The sequence below is a fragment of the Anabas testudineus genome, chromosome 17 (genome assembly GCF_900324465.2).
Source record: "Anabas testudineus chromosome 17, fAnaTes1.2, whole genome shotgun sequence".
NCBI classification, from domain to species: Eukaryota; Metazoa; Chordata; class Actinopteri; order Anabantiformes; family Anabantidae; genus Anabas; species Anabas testudineus.
In genome coordinates, this window is record NC_046626.1 from 15,427,464 (window position 1) to 15,451,422 (window position 23,959).

Here is a 23,959-nt window from a genome sequence, read left to right on the forward strand (position 1 = left end):
AAAGAGAGGGAGCAGACACTGGACAGATGAGGAGAATGAGATACGGGGTGGAAAAAAAAAGAGAGGGCAGATAGAGAGATGACAGAGGAGGAGGAGAGGTGGGGGGGGGGTATGCTGTTAAGGAGGGGAGGAGGCTTTGTAAATCCGAGAGGCTGGAGGCGCATTTGAATTCAGGCTGTGTGTCTCCTGCGCTAGTCGAATGTTACCTGCTCTAGCATGGCAACAGAGAGACGGCGAGAGTGGCGAGCTTCAGCTGCAGCCTTCACTCACACACACACTCACACACACACGCACGTGCATTCAGACAGGAGTGCAAAGAGTGACTCAGGTAAGCAGTAACGCCCCTGATGAGAGAGGACCCTTGTGGGGAGAAAGGAGAGATTCTGGAGGAGGAGCTATAGAGCTGCAAATTTTTGAGGAGGAAGAAAAGAGGAAATCGCTCAGAATCTGAAAATCTCTGAATCTGGACTCCCAGAGTGGGTTTGTGAGGGAGGGAGGGATAGATAGACGAGCGTGGAGTGGTGCAGCAGCTCTGATTGGCTACATCTCACAGACTACAGAGCGCTGAGACACACACACACACACACACACACACACACACACAAGGAAGAAATGTCATTTAGTTTTTGTAGCAAGACTGTTGAGGGGGCTTTAGCTGGAGGAGACTGAAGGGGAGGTTTTTCAACAGGGTGAGTCGGGACAGAGATGGTGGAGGGGTAAATTAGCACAGAATGGCACATGGACCACCTGTCCTTCTGAGATGAGGTTAGCACACACACACAGACACACACACACACCTTAAGAAAAGATTTCCAAACCTCACTTCCTCAACACGTCTATCTGAGTCTCCGGGACAGTTGTTGGATTCAGGATTGGATCAGAGGGAGCAGGATTCTGAAGATGTTGTGAGACGTTGGGCGTCACCTGAACTCATCTGAGAACAGAACTTATGAGAGGGACCAGCTACTGAATCCCCAGGTGATCCCCTGCGGCAACCTGTGGAAACCTGGACTCTTTTTGCTTCTGTCTGGATTCTAAAACCAGGTGGATCAACCTGTACTATGAGGATCCTGTATGTGAGCCTGTCCTGAAGTGACCCGACACAGAGGCTCTAACAGCCTGCCCCCTCCTTTCTCCCCAACTGGATGTCTTGATGTATTGCTGTGGGCTGGGACACTGGCGGAGAGTGCAGTCCACCTATGTAAGTGACCATCGCAGCATCCATCCCCATCGTTTTGATCCCATAGCAACAGCGGAGTTGCTTTAGAGAAGATGCATCTAAAATTAACTATTCGACACACAAGCCACGACAGATCCGCGCATGTGTTTAGTCACCGTATACGTAAATAACAGTTAGAATTCATTCACATCTATCTCCAGGCATCTGCAGTATTTAAGAGTGCACAACAACACAGCCTGCTAGCAGCTGTGAGTGTGACTCCTGCAACCTGTTATTTGCCGCTGAGGTGTTCACAACTCAGTGACAGTGAGTGTGAGTTTTCTGTCGGGCTGCAGGACAGACGGTGGCACCGCTAAACAGCTCTGTATTGATCCCAGTACAAGACTTCATAATAATAAAACATCGGCCTAATGCCCATAACCTGGACGGCTTCACCTGTGGTTTGTTTACAACTGTGAGGCAACAGTTTGATTTTTATCACCGAGCGAGTGAAGTGAACAATTTATGTTTGTTTGCATTGTTCAGATATACGTAAACATATACGACATCTGCTTGGTAGAGCTGCTGATGGAGGAGAGGAGCAGGGGAGGACAGACAGGTGCAGTTGTCTCATTACAGGCCAGGTTTTACTGTCCTCTCAATGACACAGAGGAGCAGGGAGGACGGTCTCAGTCCCCCCTCCCTCTCCACCTGTTTCTCTTCGGTGTTTCTTTCCCTGCTCTTTTCACTCTCGAGACTCGGAGCTGTGCATTGTGTGACGGCACTGACTGCAGAGAACCCTAACGTAGCCACATTCCTACATGACATAGGCTTAGTGTCAGCCCTCAGCACTCGAGCCTGACAGATTACTACATGCTGTCCTGCTGCATGCAATGTGCACCCACCTCAGCAACAAGCCAAGGAAAGAGGCTTATTGAATCAAAAAAGCCACAGAGAGCTAAAAGCGGTGAGACATCAAGAAGCGGGACCTGGTGCCAACATTCAGTGTGGTGTGATTGATTTTGTGTTGTTACAGTAGTTGTGCACAAGTAAAAACCCTGAGCCAGGCAAATGCAATACAAACAAGTGACTACGTGTGTACTCGGGCTTAAAAAGCTGAAATTCAATATCTCGTGTTTTTGCACTTCTGTTATTTTCACCCAAATTACTGCAATCAATCAGTAAAACCCCTGTCAGGGTATGTGACTTTCTCATTTACTATTATATTATATGACTAATATCTGAAGGGCATTCCTGAGAATAGGCTAACAAAGAGAGAGAGGGAGACATTAAATTAATTTATTTTAAGATTAATGCCATTGAGTCCCAAAAGTTGCACCTTGGAGCTCTGAGTGTGCTCCTCCAGGTGTGGCCCCTGCTTTGCTTTGAACAGAGTTGGACTAGCTAAAGTAAAACACCTCACTGTTCTCAGCCAGCACGTGAATCCTGCAGTGGCACATCACCGTGTCGGTGATTTTATGCAACCACATGTTTGTAGCTCCTGTATCAAGTGGAATTAGGAGAGGGTTGTATTTGATGTACCATGGTTTGGATTGTATATTTTTATTTAGCTTTGAACGATGACTGTCGATGAATCACAGCTGTTCCCTCCAAAATGGATCCTCCCATCGTAAAGTGGAACATTAAAGCAAATGTTCTGGTTCTGAAGTTGAAGTTATTTATGTCGATGTAACAATACACCTTGTTCCCTAAAGCCGCCTCTTTTCGTTACACAACCTGTTTCACAGAATAGTCTGTTCTTCACGTTCTGTGGATTTTTGCTTCGGTAAGTTTGGTGGATTTTTGGTTTCGGTGCCAGGTTCAGTTCTTTCGTAGGAAGCAGCATTAAACGTGTTTCTTCATTTCTTTTTATACCACAGGGTTGTGTTGCCATTCCTTTCTTCCTCTAACCTATTTCTGTTGGGCTGAATCAATGAAGACCACAAATCCATACAGTGCCAGGGTGGACATTGATTCCAGCGCTGAATCAAAATCCTGTGGATTCAGTAAACACGCTGCAAGTTGTGCTTGGTATCGACTCGTGTCCACACTCAACACTCACATTGCTATTTCCCGCTTCACCCACAGGGATGAGACTGATCGCTGAAGAGCGGTAGAGTGTGGGGATTTCTTTACCTAGATTCACTTTTTTAAGTCTATTTTAAAAGGAGGTGGCATCACGCACACTGAGAGCAAGCCGTAATCATTCCTCCTCTTCATGCCGACCATGAATAGATCATTTTCTAAAGCTCTCAGGGGACAAAAAGAATAGTTCCGTGCACTCAGATGTGTATCGAAAGTTAATTTGAGGCTCCAGCAGTTTGAGCTACCCAAATCAAGTGGATAACTTCCAATAATTAAATTAATTTTTATATAAAATGTGTGTTTTCCTGCTCGCCACCTAATGTGAGTAACTCGGACAGCTACAGCTTTATACATTGGACCTCTTTCAGGGATCATGGGCACCTGACTGCTGCTGTAAGACAGACTTGAAAACCCATAAACGTGTCCTACATGTGAGTGCTACTTGCTTTTTCTTAGATTACTCGTTAATGGCTGACAAGGCGACATGGCATGGTGACTCTATGAAGGGAGCGTGTAAAAGCTGAGTGTGGGATTTGGGATTGGCAGAGAGGGACGTTCATCTGTAATACCATCAATCTCTGATTCTGTCAATCCTCGTGTCCCACCAGCCAGTCACTGTGGTAGAGCTCAGCAGCGTGATTACAATCAAAAAATATACAGACAAGATGACACTGAATACACAACATCACTCATGTCCATGTCTTTTTGTCTTTCTGTGTGTTTATTTTTTCCAACAATCAGTTCAGTGCAATGTTTTTTATTTGTTAATCTCATGTTAGGCATCAGTAACCTGTCCAATCTGTGCCCCTGTCCCGACTGGACCCCTGCAGTCAGACGGTCTCCCTCCAGTGTTCTGCCACTTCCTCCTTCCTCACAATCCTTCTATCTCTCTTCTTTTCCTCCTCTCTTCTCATACGTATCTTCGTGACGCCACCTTCTTTCCTCTCCTTTCTCAATCTGCCCTCTGCCAGATGTTAGGAGGGCAGGACTCGCTGTTTGTTGGCCCCAGCCTTCGGCGTCGCGGAGGAGGGGCATCAGCCAGATGTTTGGTTGCATACTCAAACAGCTGTTATGAATCTGAAGAGAATGGACAGCCACTGACAAGGGGGAGGAAGAGGAGGCTTCAGATGGAAAGCTGAGGAAACTTTTATGCGTGTTCTATTTCTTCCATTGACAGGCACTGTTGGAGTTGTTCTGATTTTTCTTTCTCACTCCCACTCCACCTCCTCTTTCTTGAGTCAGTTTTGGAGCATGTTTAGCGGGGGTGTGATTGGAGGGCGATGCTCCAAGCACATGTAACTCTGGTGAGGATTGTTGGCACGGGGGGGAAACAGTGGAAGCCCCTCTCATCCCCAAACCGGCTGCTGCTGCTGCTAAAGGTGGACAGTGATCTGTGGGTGTGTGTGTGTGTGTGAGGACACTGGATGGAGTTCACCTGTAAGCCATGTCAAAAGTGGCCAAGAATAAAAATGTCTCTTGGGTGAGTACTGCCTCTTTGTGAGGGCGAGTTGGGGAGGGAGAGATGAAGGGGGCGAGAAGGGGTCATTTTTATCTACTCAAATGTGTCATCTACTGTATCCTCTTATATTATATGTTGTACTCTATTTTTTAGGGACAGCAAGTTAAAGTTAATGAATAAAATGTCTTACAGTGATAAAAATAATAGGAACACCTGTAAAAGTATAAAAAAAACAAAACACAGCACCATCTGCACCTTGCTACATGATCATACAGTGAAATCAGCTCCTCTCTGAAACATGAAACTGACTTTTAACTGTTAAACTTGCAAGTGGCCATATACAGTATTCATTAAGGAGAGTTTGGTGTCTCCAGCCCAAAGAAGGAGCAGGTTTAAGGACTTAATCCAGGACCTCAGTGAGACAACAGAACAGATAAAACCATTGTCTTTGATGGTTCTTTTGCACATCTGCCTTGATGTTTCAGGAGCACAGCTGTGCAGTCCAAACTATCCTAAAGCCCTATGTGCTGCCCAGCCATCTGAAAACTAAAGGAGCATCAACAAAAAAAGACGCACGCTCACAAAACAGCTATGATTAGACTCATCTGATTAAGTCTGACCTAGGAGGAGCTGATATGTGCTGAGTGTGCACGACCACAGCTGAAATGAAAACATTTCAGTGCTGTCCATTACCAGTATTGAGTCTTTTTGTTTTTATGAGGCCAGGACAAATGTGTGGTTTCCAGCTGTGTGGACACAGTAGAGGGCAGAAAGAAAGGCCGAGGTCTGGAGCTTTGCCTAAAATTGTGCGTGCCGTCCATCCCTAACCCTGCAGCGCTGCCCTACACTACTGACTGGAGCTTGACAGGACACACACACACACATTTTGGTTGTAAGAAGCTTAGGGACAGATGTTTATGCATGTGTGACAGCACATGTGCACATGAACACGTGTGGTGTGTGTGCATAGAGGCAGTGGGCAGGGAGAGAGGTGTGTGTAAGGACGCTGAACTTAACAAAACAACTAAAAGTCCAACTCAGCTTTTTCGTTTGACGAGGTCTTCATCAGCAGATTGTTAGCTTCATTGTTATTGATCAGGAGACGCAGCTTCTTCTCTTGTTGGGTTTTCTATATAATTCTGAATACAATTAGTTCAAGTGCCTTGAGACGACTTCTGTTGTGTTTTGGAGCTGTACAACTGCAGCTCATGTAGTGATTTTATGAACGGTTCGATGTTCTTTGATCACTGAGAATATTTGAGCTTCTTCATGTGTTTCTGGAGCAGCTCCCAAATGATCAGACGGTCTTGTGTAACACCTTCACAGTTGTGCTTAGAGGGAGTCCAAGTAAGCATGGACTCGGTTTGAGTGTTTTGTTGGCACTTGAGCAGAGCTGGCTCCTACTGAAGGAGATTTGAGGTGTCATGGTGCAGATTTAGTCAAGCTGCAAGTCTGGTTCAGTCCCAGGTCAGGAGCTAAATGTTGGAACCTAGTAAGGAGTGTTTTCATCTAAACGAGTAGAGATATTCATAAGTACATTAACATGTGTCTTTGTGCATATGTTGACTTTGAATGCACCTGTGTGTGTGTGTGTGTGTGTGTGTGTGTGTGTGTGTGTGTGTGTGTGTGTGTGTGTGTGTGTGTGTATGAACATGAATTTCATTTTCCTTTTTCAGTTATTCAACACGCTCATCTGTGCGTCTTGTTTCCCATAGTGCTCTCTGGAGGTCACTTCACTGTGTCACCCATCTGTCTGTCTGGGTTATAGTTCACACTGACAAATGGACCGCGCACTGCTACTTACCTCTGAACTGTGATGCAGGAGATTCTTTATTTTTAGAAATACAACAATGTAGAAACACAGACCAACAAGGCAACCATGATGAAAACCCTTTATTAGTTAATGTTCTACTATCTTCAAATGATGAAAACAGACAAATTGTAAGAGTTTCAAAATAGCTGAACCAACCGGAGGTGTTACTGTACAGTCCAGACTGCATTGGCTGCATGCTAATAAAAGGAATAGTCTTCAACAAACACTTAAATTCCTGAAAATTATAATTATTAAGAGGAAAAAAATCACATAAACTGTACCAACAATATAATGGTGACAGTTATAGACAATATGTGTTCAAACACACTATTATTTGGTGTAAATCAAATTAAATCTGAGCTGTGCACTTAAGGTTAAAACAACTCTGTAATGTCAATGATCTGACATTTGATTAGCATTCAAAACACAATATTCAATGGAGAAACAACTAAAAAGACTGTAAATGCAGGGAAGGTGGAGTAAATAGTACAAATCAAAAATGTACCATCTCTTCTATTATTTCTCTTTAGTCTTTTCATGCCAGAGTTTTATTGGAACCCTGGACAAAGTATTCAGATCATGTACTTAGGTTAAAGTAGCACAGTGTATAAATACCAAGTTACAAGTAAACATCCTTCACCAAATGGAAACTGCACTCTTTATGCAGCCTGGCTCATCAGTTTTCATCACTTCAATGCTGCAGCTGGAAATGATGAAGCTCCCTTAAATTACTTATAAGTAATTTAATACTTTTTAAAATCTAATAATGATAATTTGACTTACTTTAAATATTGCTGAGGACAGCCTCTGTGTGGAGCTGATATTTGCCTAGTGCAGAGTTTTAAGTAGTGACATAACGACACTGAACCAGGTAGGAAGAGAATATCAAAGTGAGCTCTCCGGATGATGAATGCCGGGTTTGTCTGCGGTTAGATGCTGTAATTCATGCACACAAAGGAATTATGTAGTGCTAGCTTTTTAATTTCATCTTTCTATTTTGGAGCCAGGCCATTTTAATTCTCCCATTTCTGCAGCCAAACCACAGGACATTGTTTAGACGCACACACATTAATCATGCGCAGCGGACGGCGCTAACTCTGGTCCACAACATAAACGACACAGCCCTCACTTTGCGTTATTTGGCACTCACGGACAGCGCGCACGGGCTGGACAACACCTTGCCATACTCCGGTGCTCGAGGTCAGAGTGAGCGGTGTGCGGCGCAACAGATGCCGCAACGGGAAATAAGCCTTTAATACCCCTGGGACTCGGGAAAGGGTAACTACACTCAACTCGCCACGCAGAGTTAAGTGAAACCCCCTCTAACGCAAATCATCCGTGCCTCCGGTGGCGTCCTGTGCGTCGCGGTCTGTTGGGAGAAAACTCACCTTTACGCAGGAAACTGTTTTGTTGTGGTAAACGTCCACCTGCGTGTTTTTAGAGGTAAAGCCACTCTCATGGCACACTGGTCCATGTCTCATGTGCTGGAGCCAAGTGAACGGTGATTGGAACCAGTTGCATCAGTGGTATAATACTACTGGACTTCTTTAAACCACCATGCCGCCTAAGAAAAAGGTAAAATATCAACGATTCTTGTGTTTTTTCGTCAGTGTGTGTGTGTGTGTGAATGTGTGCATGTGTGCGTGTGTGCGCGCTGAGCAGGAAGGATGGGAGAATGGACCATCTGTTACACTGGGCGTTAATCCTTGTGTGAGGCCTTTCCACATCATTGCACTCACTGAAACAGTCACAATGCGCAGGGCAAAGAGAGATGCAGATCCACATGGATGTATCATGTCATGCGTCTGGCTGAGTACCACAGGGTTCAGAGAGACTTGTAGGATGTAACCTGTAAAGATCTCACTTGGACCTGCTGTGAACTTAGGTGTGAAATTCTAGTCAATACATTCAATTGATTTCTAATGGTCAGCTCCAGCTTGTGTTTCTTATGTTACATTCAAGTCATAGAATTACAGCCTGAGCAACTTAAAAAATGAACTACAGGAAACCTCACAGTGTCTGGATGGCCTACTGTCTTGGATTGCAGTGTGCTGGTTAATGCTGCTCTCTTTCTTGATACTTAGAATAGGAAAAGCCTCTTAGTAGCTTTTACTGGGGCGTTATATCCAAATACTAAATACCTGCTCTCCTCCATGGCAGGAAGTGGAGGAATAAGACATAAGACACTGGAGCTGTCGGGAACGTTCCAGAAAAATACTTAGTAGAGAGGTTTCTTTTGGGATTAGGATTGTTTCTAAGTTCACAATGTGTGGTTTTCACCTACTGTTAATTGTTTCTTGATTTTTACACAAATAAACACTTGCATTCTGCAGAAGAGTGACATAGTAGATAACAGTTGGCTCAATAATTACCTTAGTGCAATAAGTGAGAAATGATCTAACAGGAATGGTTGGCAAAATGCTTTTTCATAATCCCCCCCCCCCCCCACACACACACACACACACCCCTCCTTCTACCAGCGATAATCATGTTGCATCATAACTCTGTGTCGTGTGGAACAGCAGAAGGATGTGCCGTCACTGAGCTATAGATGAAACATATCTTTTACAGGAGCCAGCAAGACAGGAATTAGGTTGTATAGATAATATTAATGCAGCTATTATATTGCTATCTGATGACTGTCAGGGTGCCTGAGCACATGCAGTGCAAGCAGCAGTGTTGGCTGACTGCGAGGAGTTTGCATTTGTCTCTCTCTCTCTAAATCCTGGATTGACGCATGCTATCTTAATCTCCTTACTGAGACAATCATGACCCAGCGAGAGAGACAGAGGAGTCAAATACACATAGCTTTTTCCCTACAGAATGTGTTTTTCTTTCAATTTGGTCTCTGGTGCTATAATTTTTCATTCTAGCAAATCGTATTTGATTTCTTTTTGACGTTCCTTCATTTTTAGTTAACTAAGGAAAAATGGATTAACTTACCAAAACATGAAAACTGGACTGAACTGTGATTTAGAATAATTGTATCAGATGTGTCAAAGGCTGCATTTTGACACATGTAAAATTAAAAGTGTAAGCTATGAATGAAGCAGTGTGTTTATCTGCTCTAAGATGAGATTCAGTCCTTCGCACGCACAGCTGACTACATTACATGATTTTCCTGGGGATAGATGAAAGGGCAGTATGATACGTTGGAAAAAGATTATAGACCCCTTTTAAACCATTCTCGTTTCAAAGTCAGTCAGCCTGAAAGAGCCAGAGGGTGTTTTTACCAACTCATGAAGGTCACTTTAGACTAACTAGTGAAAAAGCTACAGCTGATAAAATCCATTGTCATTGGCTGGAAATGAGAAGTCTGTCACCATTCAAGGAAACATACTAATAATTTGAAGCTGTTAATTTCTCTAATAATCAAAGAACTACTGAATCATACACACATACCTATTCTTTAAATTATAACCACACACTAGTAATGAAAATATTTTAAGCATGTCTGAGCCAGCACTAGTCCAGAACAGGCACCAAGTTTGTTTTGCCATAACTTGCATTTAGTGCAGTACGGATTTGCTGCCTCCTTTTCTTTTGATGTATGATAGCGGATCTGTAGGGCCGTGATTCAGCCTTTAACTCCACAGGCAGAGAACTGTGCCAAAGTAAAGGTGGCAGTGCCAGTCAAGCCATATCAGCTCTGTGGTAGCGTCAAGCAGAGGGCATGGATCCAGTCTCCTTCAGACAGATGATGCAAAGCAGCTGATTAGACAGGGCTCGGAGAAAACTGGATTGGAACACACAGTGTATGCAAATGAACAGGCTGATAATGACCGAGAGATACAGTCGCAAGGAAATCGTCAACGGGATAGCACATCAAAGTAAATGAAGAGGAGCTAAATGTGAGGGGATTGGAGTTATCACAGCAATTTCACTGTGCCCCAGCTACAGAAAAAGCCAATACAAGAAAACAGTTATAGATGGAAATGAGGAATTTGTGAACACCTGGGCTCAGTGCCAGCAGCTCATTGGAGGAGCGACAGGAAATTAGTCACAATTAGGTTAGTGACCTGCTCTACAGACAACAATGAACTGCAGTGAAGGGTGATTGGGAAGCATGCATTGTTTCTGCAGCACAGAAGCACAGCTCTATCTACTGATGTTCACCAGCACGGCTTGAATGAAGCATCCACTGTGCTGTATGTGTTAACACCCAGTTCACTGCTATGTTCTCTGTCACTTTTTGTCTTGTAAATCCTGAGTTTGTGTATTGAACAGTGCACATGGACAGTGAATAAGATGCTCTTACTTGCAGATTTCCTGTGATGTTGGTGCAGATCTAGAAATCCTTTGTTGTTTCAGTTTATTCATATTATTTATACCCAATTGGAGTAATTACTTCCACCCTGTGCAGTGTAGAAATGCAATTCTACTCTGGTCTGTGTTTTGTTGTTTTAGGTTTTACCTGTGTGAACGTTTTCAGTAAGCCTAGTTGCTGCCTAAGTTAACTGTGCTGTAACTGTTTTCCACAAACTTGTCACCTTAATTTACAAGATACATGCATCACAGAGCTGCTCATACTTGAGCTGCTGTGCAGTGACGTGGAAACTCTTAGGCCCAGTTGTCTTTTCAGTGTCAAATGAGACATAGATACCAGCAGCACTTGGGCAGCAGCCAGCAAGGTGCAGGAAACCGCAGTGCCGAGCAGGAGGAGCAGATACACACACACACACTGTATCTCCTAACGCAAACATTTAGAATAACCCTGCCCAACCAAGCAAGCAGTCTCTCACTCAGCCACCCCTGTGGTCCACCACCTGCACCGTGGAGTTCCTCTTATCCATACAGTAGTTTATCTCAGTACTGCTGCATTCATGTGGACTCTTTAATGCTTACATTTTGTACTAAAATGATGTAAGTGCTCAAAATTCACTGCACTGCTCATTATTGACTAAAATGCTGAGTGTATTTTACACTCAGTGTACAGTATAATATGGAGGGAGTTGTGATTGTGTGTATGAGGGAAGGATTTCAGCCACAGTTGCAGGTGTGGAGGATGATCATCATGCTTTTTTATGTATTTGAGGATCTGGGGATCACAGCATATAAAGTACAACAGGAAAATAATTTTCATCAGTGGGATCCATTTATGCTTAGGTGGCATATTTCTCTCAGTGGTTGCAATGGAAATAACACCCTTACACGAGTATTTGTTATCAGCTGCAGTGGATAATTGCTACTAGTATTAAGCTCTGGATACTGTCAGGTGGAGACAAATGAAGAGGGATGATGTCTTAACTCAGGAAACTCATAGACCGGTCAGGGTTGTAGTGGGGTCCCTTTTGGTGTATATATGGATGGATTTTGTTCTGTGATTCCATCACATTTATAAACGGCCCTAAAAAACGGCATCGTTTCAGTAAGTTTCAGCAATGTCACAACATTTATTCCCGTCTAGAGTTGCATCATCTTGGAATATGCCCGTGTGATCAGGGAAGAACAAATCCATTGATTAATAACCTGATCGTTCAGTATATTCAGGTAGTCAGCTGACCTCATTCTTTTGACACATAACGTAGCTGAACTTAGACCTGACCAACTGCAGCATCCCCAGATCATAGCACTGCCCCCACAGGCTTGTACAGTAGGCACTAGGCATGATGGGTGCATCACTTCACCTGCCTCTCTTCTTCCCCTGAGCTCTGGAACAGGGTAGATCTGGACTCATCAGACCACATGACCTTCTTCCGCTGGACAGTTCTTAACACAGTTTTAGTAGTTCCATCAATCTCCTCAAGATGTTTTCTTCACTTGACCCTTCTGAAACAGATTACCTTCTTTTCTATGACCACATGATGTGTCTTCAGACAAGGTTGTTTAAGAAATGAGAAGCTACTCACTACATCAGTTAGGGGTAAATAACTTGTTGCCAGCTGAAACATAATCATCCATGCAGTAATTTTGAAATAGGAGGTTCTTACCTATTTGCTACAGTACATCCAGGTAGTGTCTTTTTGGATCTGCAGTTTACAACACACTGCTAATAATTCTACTCTGGTAAGAGAGCATTCTCATTGGCAGGGCCTTTGGGTTTGTGGGTATATTAAAGCATTTAACATTTCAATTGAGCACAGTATTCAACAAATTAATGGCCTTTCTCTCCATGTATGATAAATAGGGACATGTTAGTACAATGAAGACCATGGGGCAAGCACCGTTAAGCAACCGTTAATCAAACAGGTTGTAAAGAAAAGGCAGGAGTTTAAAAAAACTTTAGAGTTTGTAATCTTAAGATTTGTTTCTATTTCTGCATAAATGTAACCTGAACAGTAATCAGATATTCAGACAAGTTTGAAAACTAGATCAAGACAGAACGGAACAGCTTCAGCTCAAGGATGCTGGTTTTCTTCCTTGCTTGCCTGATTCAGGTCCTTTTTTAATTTCAGCATGTCTGTTTCTTATTTGGGTCTACCTGAGAATGAGGTTTAGTTTAAACCTGTCCACTCATGAACCACTTCAAGCCCAAGTTCAGAGCACAGTTTGTCCTCAGTGGTCCAGCCAAGCCAGCTGGCTCTTGGTGACTCAATGGCTCTGACTATTTCAGTTTAGAGATAGAGTCCATCTGCCCAATTGGATGCTTCTTTCCTAATGTACTCCCCTGGTGTGTGTCGAAAGAGCTGTGTAAACGCTTTTAAGCAGGAAGGGAGTCACCTTCAGGTAGCACACGAGGGAACGTGGCTTTACTTTTTCACATCATCCTTGTCCTCCGCCTTCCTTTGCCCACCCTCTAAGCCACGTAATCACGTTAATGGGCTGGGATGTGAGGAGCAGGGGGATCAGCAAAGAGGGACGAAAGAAGGAGGGGTTGGTAAAGGGATGAAGACAGAGGGATGAATGAAGAGGTGGGGTAGAGTTTGAAAAAAAGACTGAATTAGAAAATTCAATTTAGACAAGCCATATTGGACATTTATAAGGATGATATTGACATAAAAACACAATAAATACATGTTTTTTAAAGTCACTTAAGTTGTTCGTGGGAAGACTGGGAAGAAAATGATTGAATGCATAATAGAGAGAGAGAAGAGAGGGAAAGGCACACTGTATGCTCAAGTGAGGAAAAATCAAGGGTTAGAGGAATGATTATGGTATTTTCAGAAAAAAATACCCTTTTCAGAAAAATACCATAATCTCGTTGGCAGGACTGCTGTAAATGGACTACACTGTAAATACTGGGTTTGTTCAAATTATTGAGACTGAAACTGACTCACAGACCGTGGACTGGTAACAGGTACAAACCCTGCCACTAACTGATAAATGAGTTTTTGTTTAGATTTACAGACTTTTACAGAGTCACACTGTCTTATCTCAGCAGGGAGATTATTCCAGAGCGGGAGGAGAAGGCTCGCAGCCAGGGGACTTCTTTTAACTAATTTTATACTCTAAGACCAGGTGTGACTTGGTTTGGGTAAAAATCTTCTTAATAATTCATGTAATTATTGTAAGAATTATTATTTTTGTCCCAGACAGTAGAAATCTGCAGTAGCTAGCTCAACATTGTTTAATAATTCAGCGGGGGCGTTTGTACTATTGGCTGGCTGACATTGGCTTGCAGGAGAGGTGGTTGCTGTGCAAACAGATGTCTACACCAGCAATGGGTAAACAAAAAACCATGCCTGGGCATAACTCTGCCCCAGGGAGATTTAGTTCCTCTTCCTCCTCTTTTATTCCCTCCTCACCATGTCACCATAATTGAATACCTTGAAACTGTCTGCACTGCATCCTCACTCTTTTCTATATTCTCTAATTACCAACACTGTCCATCCCTGTCCTCGTCTTTCTTTCCCATGACTTTAGCATGTTATTATTTTAGCTCACTTTGTTTAGTATGTTTAATATTGTGTCCATCTTACAAAACAACAACCTTATTAACGTTGCCAAACATAAACATATAAAACTAAGATGGGGAACACAGCAGATATTGCAAAACAGCGCCATTAACACAACTGAAGACTCGTTAAGGAAAAGCTCATTTATGGCTCACGCTGATTCACCCCTTGCAAACTCCCAATGTATCTATGCTTTATGTGCTTGTGTCCAGCTAGCAGCGGTGTGTGTTCAACTCAGCTTAACTCTCAACATCAGTCTTTCCATTGACTCTGTATGCAGTGATACCACATCTTTTTCTAATTCCATGATGATTTTTTATAACCCTATCAGAGCTGAGTCTTTTTTAACTGTTGGTCTATAGTAATAACAAGCTGCATAATCTGTCATCGTCAAAGTCAGAGCATCTCACTAGTGTCAGGCAGCATAGTGTGCACTCATATGGAACAACATGGAGCATAGGAGCGGGTGACAGGGTGAAGGAGAGCCAAAAGGGAAATTGGTCTCTGCTGGTTGAGCATGAGTTCTGAACAGTGAACGCAGTCTGGGCTGACATTTACACAGTGTAGACACATGACTGTCTTTCATATGAACATATGATGAACATATGAATGTTCTAACCTTCTTTTCGTGTTTGAATGAGGTTGTGATGAGTTTATATCCTAATGGAAGCAGCTGCAACAAGATTTAGTTTGTAGTTCAGTGTCATAATTAGTACTACTGCACAGGTTTATCATATCTCATATTATCAGCTTGCATCTTAGTTTTATTACACAAAATATGTTTATTCTTTGAGTGGCAAAGTGGTGTAGTGTTTAGCACTGTGTCTGCGTGAGTTTTCTTCAGGGTACCATCCAAAGACATGGGGTTAGGATGAATTGGTGACTCTAAATTTCCCATAGGTATACACACGTTTGTCTCTCTATATGGCGACCTGTCCAGAATGGACCCGTCTCTAACCCAATTGTATCTCGGATTGGCTCCAGCACTCCTGTGACCCTTAGGAGGAAAAGTGTTTAGGATAATGGATGGATGAATGTTATTTAACTTGCACTTGGCACTTGCTTAGTGCACTTATAAGTCTCAACATCAGTGTCGGCTGGTGTGCCTTCTATTCCTGTGTCTGAACCACTGCTGTATAGACTTTTCTCTCATTCACAATAATACCAAGCGGGTGAAGTGAGTGGGCGTGGGCCTTTGCCAGTATCTCTCCACATTAAAATATAACTTGGTACATATTTCATAAAAATTATTTAGAAAAAAAGTGTGACTGTAGCTTTAACCAAGTGGTTTGAGATGTCTACACATAACCATAAAAACATGAATCAGACTTTTGCTTCCAGGGATACATACTATAGAAAACAAACCTGGGCTTCTCCTGCCTATGAGCTAAATTAAGAGAAAGACTCAAAGCAGCAGATTGTTTGTAGAAATTATCCAGTGCACACATAATAGTTTGTGGACCTGAGTGTCTGATCAATGGACAATGTGTAATTGTAGGTGACATGACATATTGACTCTGTCATTCAAGGTCCATCTCTTTACTATGCACAGAAAACATCATCATTTGTGTAAAAGTTCGTTTTGAGAATATTGACGAACCAAGGACGCAGGATCAGCGCGTTGTTAAAATGCATCACGCTGAGCAGAGCGCCGACAACTGGAGAGCTGGTTTGTGACTTTGAGATGCGAGTACATATCTTGAGAGCCAGATTGACTCGGGGGGGCTGTGCCACCTTCTGGCTGTGACACAGAGTGCATTAATTACCGTGTCTTTGAGGGGACAGTCTAATCTCTGGGACACATTACACATAAACCTGGGCATCCCAGGAGGGTTGAGGGATCTGCTGCAACACTTCTTAACAACTAAAGGCACAAGGGCTCTGGGAAAAGGAACAGAAAATGAGGAGATGTCTAGAATTATGGTCATAATTTTAACAGTGAAGCTTTTGGGCAGTTTGAATAAGCCTGGGATTAAAAATATTTTCTGAACTTGATGAATTTCTGACATTAGATTCATATTTTTCACCTCCCATGTCACCACTGTGACATATTTTCTGTTTTTTTTTTTTTACTGTGTTTTTTCTGTTCCCACATCAAGAGGTCCTGTAGGGTTGCAACTAATTATTATTGGATTTATTTGTCTGTCTCGTTTAGTAAGACCAATAGCATAAAATGAAAAAATATTACATTTAAAATAATGTAAAACAAAGAAAAGCAGAAAGCTTGAAGGATCAAATATTTTCTATTTTACATTTCCTCTTGCAGCTCGACATCATGGTGTATTGATAAATGGATGATTTAATGTAGCCTTTCACACACTTTCTCTCTGTCTTTCTCTTTCTCATATTCCTTCCCATATTTCTTTTTGATTAAACGTAATTTAAAAACAAACTTAAACAACTAATAAACTACACTGTGATAAATCGATTAAATTAACAAAGAGAACTGAATAAACTGTCTATACTCTGTCTCTCTGGTGCAGGGAGAGCGTCAGGACTTGGATGCTGTTGAGGAAAGAAACGCTCAGGTGCAGCTGGAGAAGGCTAAGGTACCCCCTCACTGTTGCATCACAGTCTCACCTAACTTGATCCACAGACGTGCTCACAGACTTACTGTTTAGGGAAGCTGCTCACAAGGACCTGATTATATCACAGGAAACACAGACAACGGGATATTGGATTAGTGGAGCAATATTGTGCTGTTAAAATGAGTCATTGCAATCTCCATCCTTGTCATCCCTTTATGTTCTTAATGTCTGGAGAAGGATAATAATGAAAGATACGGATTATTATTCAATTAAAATACATTTTGACAACACCTTCAGCTCACTGTTTGCAGTATAGGAAACTATTTTAAAAGGGCTGTTGCTGCTCGTATATGCAGTACAAATACTTGGTGTTGAGGTTGAGGTGTTAAGTCTTATCCTACCTAATTGGAATTCAAAAAAGAGAACTTGTCTTGTAGAGACACTCGGTCTTTATTTATACATCACCCCTGTTAACTGCGGCTTACATGAAAACATTAGATGGCGCAGATGCAATCACCATGAAGGCCGTTGCACATAAAGACGTCAAAAAGCTGATATCAAGCTCTTCACCTCTCTTTGCCTTTTAAGCAGAGCCTGCTGATACGTGTCTCACTGAATACTGAATTAAATCCTCCCCATGGTGCTTTGTAATTAAGGCGGCCAACACACCTGGCCCGTCCCCTGCTGACCCCACAGCCTCGTCTTTCCAAAGTGGAGTAATTAGCAGCTTGATCGGCATGCCGCTGACATTTGACTCTGATAGGATTACAACAACAGGCATTCAATCACGAGGAAGGAGACAGTAGCTACTGTGCAGCAAAGAGGAAGATGAGAAAACATGATAACATGTGCACATTATATCAGCCCCAAGTGCCATGTTGCTCTCTATCTGTGTCAGTTCCAGGGCTCAATACAATACTAGTCATTATTATGTTAAAGAAAGGTTGTTTTTAAAGTAGGGAATTGTAATAACATATGTTGTTGTGTGAAAACTGTTAAACATGATTTATTTGTTTCTGTATATATTAAGAAAACTGTGACATTAGTGATAAGTACTTTTAATGAACCCTTGTGTCCTGTGTCTTCAGTACAAGCCTGTGGCATTCGCTGTACGCTGCAACTTCTCCTACACTCCAGCAGACGACGACAACGTCCCCGTACCAGGCCAGGCTGTCACCTTTGAGGCCAGAGACTTCCTACATGTCAAAGAGGTTTGAAACAACCACACACACACATCACAGTTTCACAGACGTGGAGTTGAGGAGGATGACACTCTGCATTAATATTTGGATCAAAGTGCAGTTGGATACACAATATTAGATAATAGTGATGATGTAAGGTGCTGAGATCTTGACATAATCAGAGTAGAAATGAAGTGAAACGTGCCACAAAATCATGTTTTTTAATGTGCAGAAATTTAACAATGACTGGTGGATTGGACGGCCGGTGAAGGAGGATGGTGTGGTGGGCTTCGTCCCTAGTCCAGTCAATCTGGAAACGATTCTCATCAGAAGAGAAGTTCAAGCAAGGAAAGCTGCCAAGGCCTTAGCCAGGTATGTACAACATGTTGGTCTTTGCACTTGATTCTATAATTAAAGATATTTTACTATTACACAAACTTACTGTTGCAGAAATGAACAGACAGCCCCAGTTGACACCACAATACTAATGAATCTAGTGGAACCTGTCGTCTGCTTTTTTATTAATAACATAGCAATGTAGGAAACATGCAGCATCAGCTTCAGTGTTTTGACGAAGAGAATGTAAGAGGAAAACATTAAAGGGAGTCAGAGACGGTCCACACATAATCCACTGCTTTCTGTTCATTGGTATGAAATCAACCTTCAGAGACTTGTTTTGCTTTAGTCCACGACTAGGTGGTTTTAATCTAATCAGCTCTGGCAGGCAAGAAGATCCACCACACTTAACTTGGCCTAGTTAGGCTGGAAATTTGGCTTCGGTGGCAACTGTATGTGCAGAATCACTTCAAGAGATTTACCCAGTAAGCTCTGAATAAGTCTGTCTTATATAGGCCAATATACAGTCACAAAGCACATTGTCATTATGACTAATTCGTTTTTAGTTATTTAGATAGACGACTCCTGTCTTGGGCGGGACACGTGAGCTAAATATGGGCTTTTCTCTCATTTCAGCAAAGCAGCAGCTCAAGCTGCTCAAGAAATGAATTCAAAAAAATACACTCCTCCATCACAAGGTCAGTGACTAATTTATGTGAAAAGTTTTTTTGTGTGTCATTTTTAATGATTGGTGAGTTAATGTTAGCTTCCTCTTTGTTCCCTCTCTATAACTAGCCAATCAACAAGTGAAAAAGAAACCGGTAAGTGCCTGAAGATTTCTTTCATCCCAGTGTTTTCCAAGTTTTAAAAAGACATTTTATTAAAAGAAAATCACATTTTAACTATGTTCAATTTGTGCACTGGGAAGTGCTTTGGCATTTCCTTTTCATGTCTTAGCGTGTAGGCAATGATTACATCGTGAGTCATGGTTATTTCTATGATAAAAACGATTCAGGGCGAAAGTCCAAGTCGAAAAACACGTGTCAATCATTCTTACATTCGCTTTCACACTTTTACTGATATATTACGCATGTTCTGAATGAATCTGTTTTTTGTCTTTGTGTGTGGCTCTAGGGGGAGCAGGTGGCTATGTATGATGTAGTGCCTACAATGCGTCCTGTGGTTCTAATGGGGCCGTCACTGAAGGGCTTAGAAGTGAGTCTTCCTCAAATACATTCATGTTTAGAGGTTTCCACTTATTTGTAAAGGACCTCAGATGATGTGAAGCGGAGAAACATAGGTATTACAAATAAATATTGATATGTTGTGTTGCGCTTAAATGTATTTCAAATGTTTTCTGTGTAATTCCAGGTTACCGATATGATGCAAAAAGCACTATTTGATTTTTTAAAACATCGATTTGAAGGCAGGTAAGTTCTGATTTCATTCTACATTGTACTATATTGTCTTATATGAAAATAAAGCACAGTGAAAATCATGACTCTGTAATAATGCCTGTACTTTGTCCCTTCTACAGAATTACTATTACACGGGTGACAGCAGACATCTCTCTGGCTAAACGGTCCATACTCAACAACCCTGGCAAAAAGGCCTTAATGGACCGGTCCAACACCCGCTCCAATTTAGGTATTTATCTTCAACATCCTTACTTGCAGCCTGTGGTTCTGGCTAATTATCTTTGTTTCAGCCTTTATTCATTTGGAGAACAAGACGCTAGAGGTTTACTACATCAGGACACTGCAGACGCTATAAACCATATTGATTTCTAAAATACCTTCCTGCTAATTGTCTTAGTTTTCTGGCACTAATTATTTAGTCCCTTGTGGCAAATCTCACCCACTTAAATCAAGCAGCAGAAACTATCTGACCCAGCTGTGGTGGATCCAATGAATATGTCAGACCTCTTTAACAGAGGATATGTATAGATGGTTGAGCTGTGTGGGTGAAAACTGGGTTGTTATGAGTTTACTAGGCATTTGCTGGCCCTACCCCTCTGACATAGCACAATAGGCTACTTTAAATAGGTATAAAAGGGATATGATTTACTTGGCTTTCTCTACTCTTGTCTTTCTCATTGCTCTCTCATCCCAGATGCTGCTGGTATGTATGACTGAGAGCACCGGTAGTCCATGTGTGTTTGAATGCTCCATCTCCCATCCTTTTTTCCTCTCACAACCTCATATTAGTCGTACCAGCCACTGTTCTGACACAGTTTTATGTGTTAAGATTACAGCTCTCCTTACAATAACAGTATAAAGTTAGACTGAACTTCAAGATGAGTTGTCTTAGTGGGTGGATACATATGTCAGATTGAATTTGCGTGAGTGCTGCACTATTTAAAGGACTGTTAAATCAACGGCCTCCTCCACACGCGACCGCCCTCAAGTGCTCAGTCTTGGAATTTCTCCTCCCATAAGTTAAACACACCCAGCTTTTCCTCGTGAATTAGTTACACAAAAAAATAAACAATTTAAGCAGTTTCTTATTAAGTAGGCAGAGTGTTTTCATTTACAGTTTCTAATCATTGATAGGTGTTTTCTGAGCCCGTCTCCATTAAATGAATCTCTGTCATATGAATTGACATCTCTGTTATTTTTCAGTTTTGTTTTCTGCTGAAATGACAATGACAAGCAGAAAGACAATATAACTTTGTTTAGTTTAGTTTTGTTCTGGAAACAAGTGTAAATTGTCCCTAAAGTCTTTGTTAATTACAAGATCACATGTTTACATTTCTGCTCCTCTTATTGTAATGCAAATATATAGACATATATTATTTGTTAAAAAAGAACAATTAATAATGTGTACATTTAAACATATATACACTTAAAGCTAAGGGCTGTAAGTAAGTCGTGTAAACACATCTGAATACATTGCTTATGTCATATCGTGTTTAGTAAATATGGAAAATAAAGATGCAAAAATAAAGGATTTTCTACTCATGCTTTTACGCTCTGCTTTTGCAGCTCAGATCCAGGGGGAGGTGGAGCGTATCTTTGAGCTGGCCCGCAGCCTGCAACTGGTGGTTCTAGATGCAGACACAGTAAACCACCCTCTTCAGGTGTCCAAGACTTCCCTGGCTCCGATCCTGGTCTACGTTAAGATCTCGTCACCAAAAGTATGTTTCACCAGAGAGTGCTGCACAACTAAAATAAAGTACATTTTCTTAAAACTGACCTCCATGTTCATTCTGACTGACTGACAGCTTCTTTTCTGTCCTCCCTCTCTTCATACTTGTTTTGTAGGTGTTGACCAGACTAATTAAGACCAGAGGGAAGTCTCAGACAAAGCATCTTAATGTTCAGCTGGTGGCAGCAGACAAGCTTGCACAATGTCCACCGGTGAGCACCATCTAGTGGCCTTTGTGTGTAATTGCTGCAGTAATACAACATTTTATCTTGAACAGATGTTAAAAAGCAAACATTACTGAGTTATTATTTAAATTTTATTGCTGTTAGACCAGCAAAAATGAAGTTATTATGTTAAATTATATTTGGGCTTTCATGTTGGCAAATTTTGTCTTTATGACTTAGAACTTATGTTACAGGTTAATTTTCGTTGTTTGTTCTTATTTTACATTTCCTGTAGGAAATGTTTGATGTCATCTTAGATGAGAACCAACTAACAGATGCCTGTGAGCACATCGCTGATTATCTGGAGTCCTACTGGAGAGCCACTCATCCACCAGAGATGGAGCCTGCCAACGCACTCGTTGCCCAGCTGGCTGAAAATACACTGCCCTCCAATCCTTCAGCAATACCGGTACATGAAACACAAGCACATCTGGGAAAAAAACACCTACCTAAAATATACAACAATAGGACATATTCTCATGCCTTCGTCTCATCTCATCCCACTCATCTTGTGTGTGCAGAAGTCTGCTGAGTGTGTGAATTATAAATCAGCTCATGAAGATGTTTGTTGACAGAGGAACTTCACATTGTGCTGTATCTGTATCTGTTTTCATTGATTCAACATTTTCATTTCATTTCTCCACACTCCACTCAACTGGAAAGTTCCAGAAATAACATAGGTCAACCCCCGGTGAGTGAGATGTCTTATTTTACTGTAGTTTCCATCACTGCAGTGCATTAATGTAGATGCGTTAGAGTGTGTCTAGAAATGATGGGCTCATTAGGACTATAGAAAGGCCTTGGACCGAAACCTTAATGTCACACAAAATTTGAATTTGCTTACAAAATAAATGTTCAGACCTTATTTTTGAAAAACTGTCCATTATTAAAATGCTGACCTCTGAGGATTAAAAATATTCAAATTACTACTGATGTGATTGCCAGTGTAGGCGAGTACAAGCTGCCTCCACAACTGCGGCAGTGTCTGTGTGTGATTGCAAATTAAGCTGCGTAGGCACCTAAATAAAGAAATGTGTTTAGGACATTTGTGTGTAGTGCCTTCCGTGACTAGTCAGGTGACATTATGTTGCTTTTTTAGTCCCAGGATGAGCAGAAAAACAACAAATCAGCAGCACCGAAGAGGAAGGGATCCCGTGAGAACCATCTAGACCAGGAGCCCCCTACAGCTCAGGCTCAAGAGCAGAGGGCTGATGAGGGCCAAAGAGAGGAAGAAAAGCGGCTACTGAGGAGTGAACCGAAGAGACCCCAGCACACCCATCACCACCACCACCACCATCGCCGAATGGAGCACCAAAGCCACATCCAGCACAGCCAAGCATCTGGCGGGATGGATATACAGTCCAACAGGGATTATAACCAGAGGCTTCCCCGCAGGCACCTGCCTGAGGACAGGGAGGAGGAGAGGGAGGATGTGGTGGAGGAAGACAAGAAGGAAGTTCACTACGAAAGCCATAACCACCACCATCATAACAGCAACCACCACCATCACCATCACCGTGGGAACAGCCAATCACATGTCGGGGAAGACTACAAGCAGGAGCACAGTGAAAGCAATCGGCAGCACAGGCAAAACCCGAATATGCCAGCAAGGACACAGCACACAAATTACAATCCTGTGCACAATCATCACAACTACCACCACTACAGAGACAGGGATAGAGACAAGGACAGAGACAGGGACAGAGACAGGGACAGAGACAGAGACAGAGATAGGGATAGAGATAGAGATAGAGATAGGGATAGGGATAGGGATAGAGACAGAGACCGAGACCGAGGCCGAGACCGAGAAAGAGACAGAGAAAGAGACAGAGAAAGAGACAGAGAAAGAGACAGGGAAAGAGAAAGAGACAGAGTTAGAGACAGAGATAGAGATAGAGAAAGACACAAGGACAGGGAAAGAGACAGAGATAGGGATCGAGGTAGAGACAGAGAGACAGATGCAAGACAATGGCACAGAGATTCCTATATACACTAGTGACTGTATCAGCTGTGAGGTGGTGCATGGTTCTATGCTGCCCAAGTGATAATGCAGTATTGGACGGAGCAGGGTCATGTTTGTGGAAAGTATTTCTCCTCTTGAAGTTTGATTTTTTTTTTTAATTTACCCTCTGCCTCATACAAACACTTTTCCCTTTCATTGTCTTTACAAAAAGTCATTTTAGCACATGTAG

General features: G+C 42.2%; 1 protein-coding gene across 1 annotated transcript; it reads left to right on the top strand.

Annotated features, from left to right (window-relative positions):
* The first annotated feature begins 1,153 nt into the window (after positions 1-1,153).
* Positions 1,154-23,826, top strand: cacnb2b (calcium channel, voltage-dependent, beta 2b). Its single transcript, XM_026373974.1, has 15 exons — positions 1,154-1,201; positions 16,835-16,900; positions 17,968-18,090; positions 18,293-18,432; positions 19,033-19,094; positions 19,192-19,217; positions 19,531-19,611; positions 19,768-19,826; positions 19,934-20,043; positions 20,509-20,517; positions 21,381-21,532; positions 21,660-21,755; positions 22,003-22,176; positions 22,873-23,516; positions 23,643-23,826. The coding sequence occupies exons 1-15, from the start codon at positions 1,154-1,156 to the stop codon at positions 23,761-23,763; spliced, it is 1,911 nt and encodes a 636-aa protein (XP_026229759.1). The 3' UTR covers positions 23,764-23,826.
* The last annotated feature ends 133 nt before the right edge of the window (positions 23,827-23,959 follow it).

Excerpts from the sequence above, each read along its gene's own strand:
- cacnb2b (XM_026373974.1), top strand. The coding sequence starts at position 1,154 with ATGTATTGCTGTGGGCTGGGACACTGGCGGAGAGTGCAGTCCACCTAT. Across the intron at positions 19,095-19,191 it reads ATACACTCCTCCATCACAAG|CCAATCAACAAGTGAAAAAG; the intron begins GTCAGTGACTAA and ends CTCTATAACTAG. Across the intron at positions 21,756-22,002 it reads AGCTTGCACAATGTCCACCG|GAAATGTTTGATGTCATCTT; the intron begins GTGAGCACCATC and ends CATTTCCTGTAG.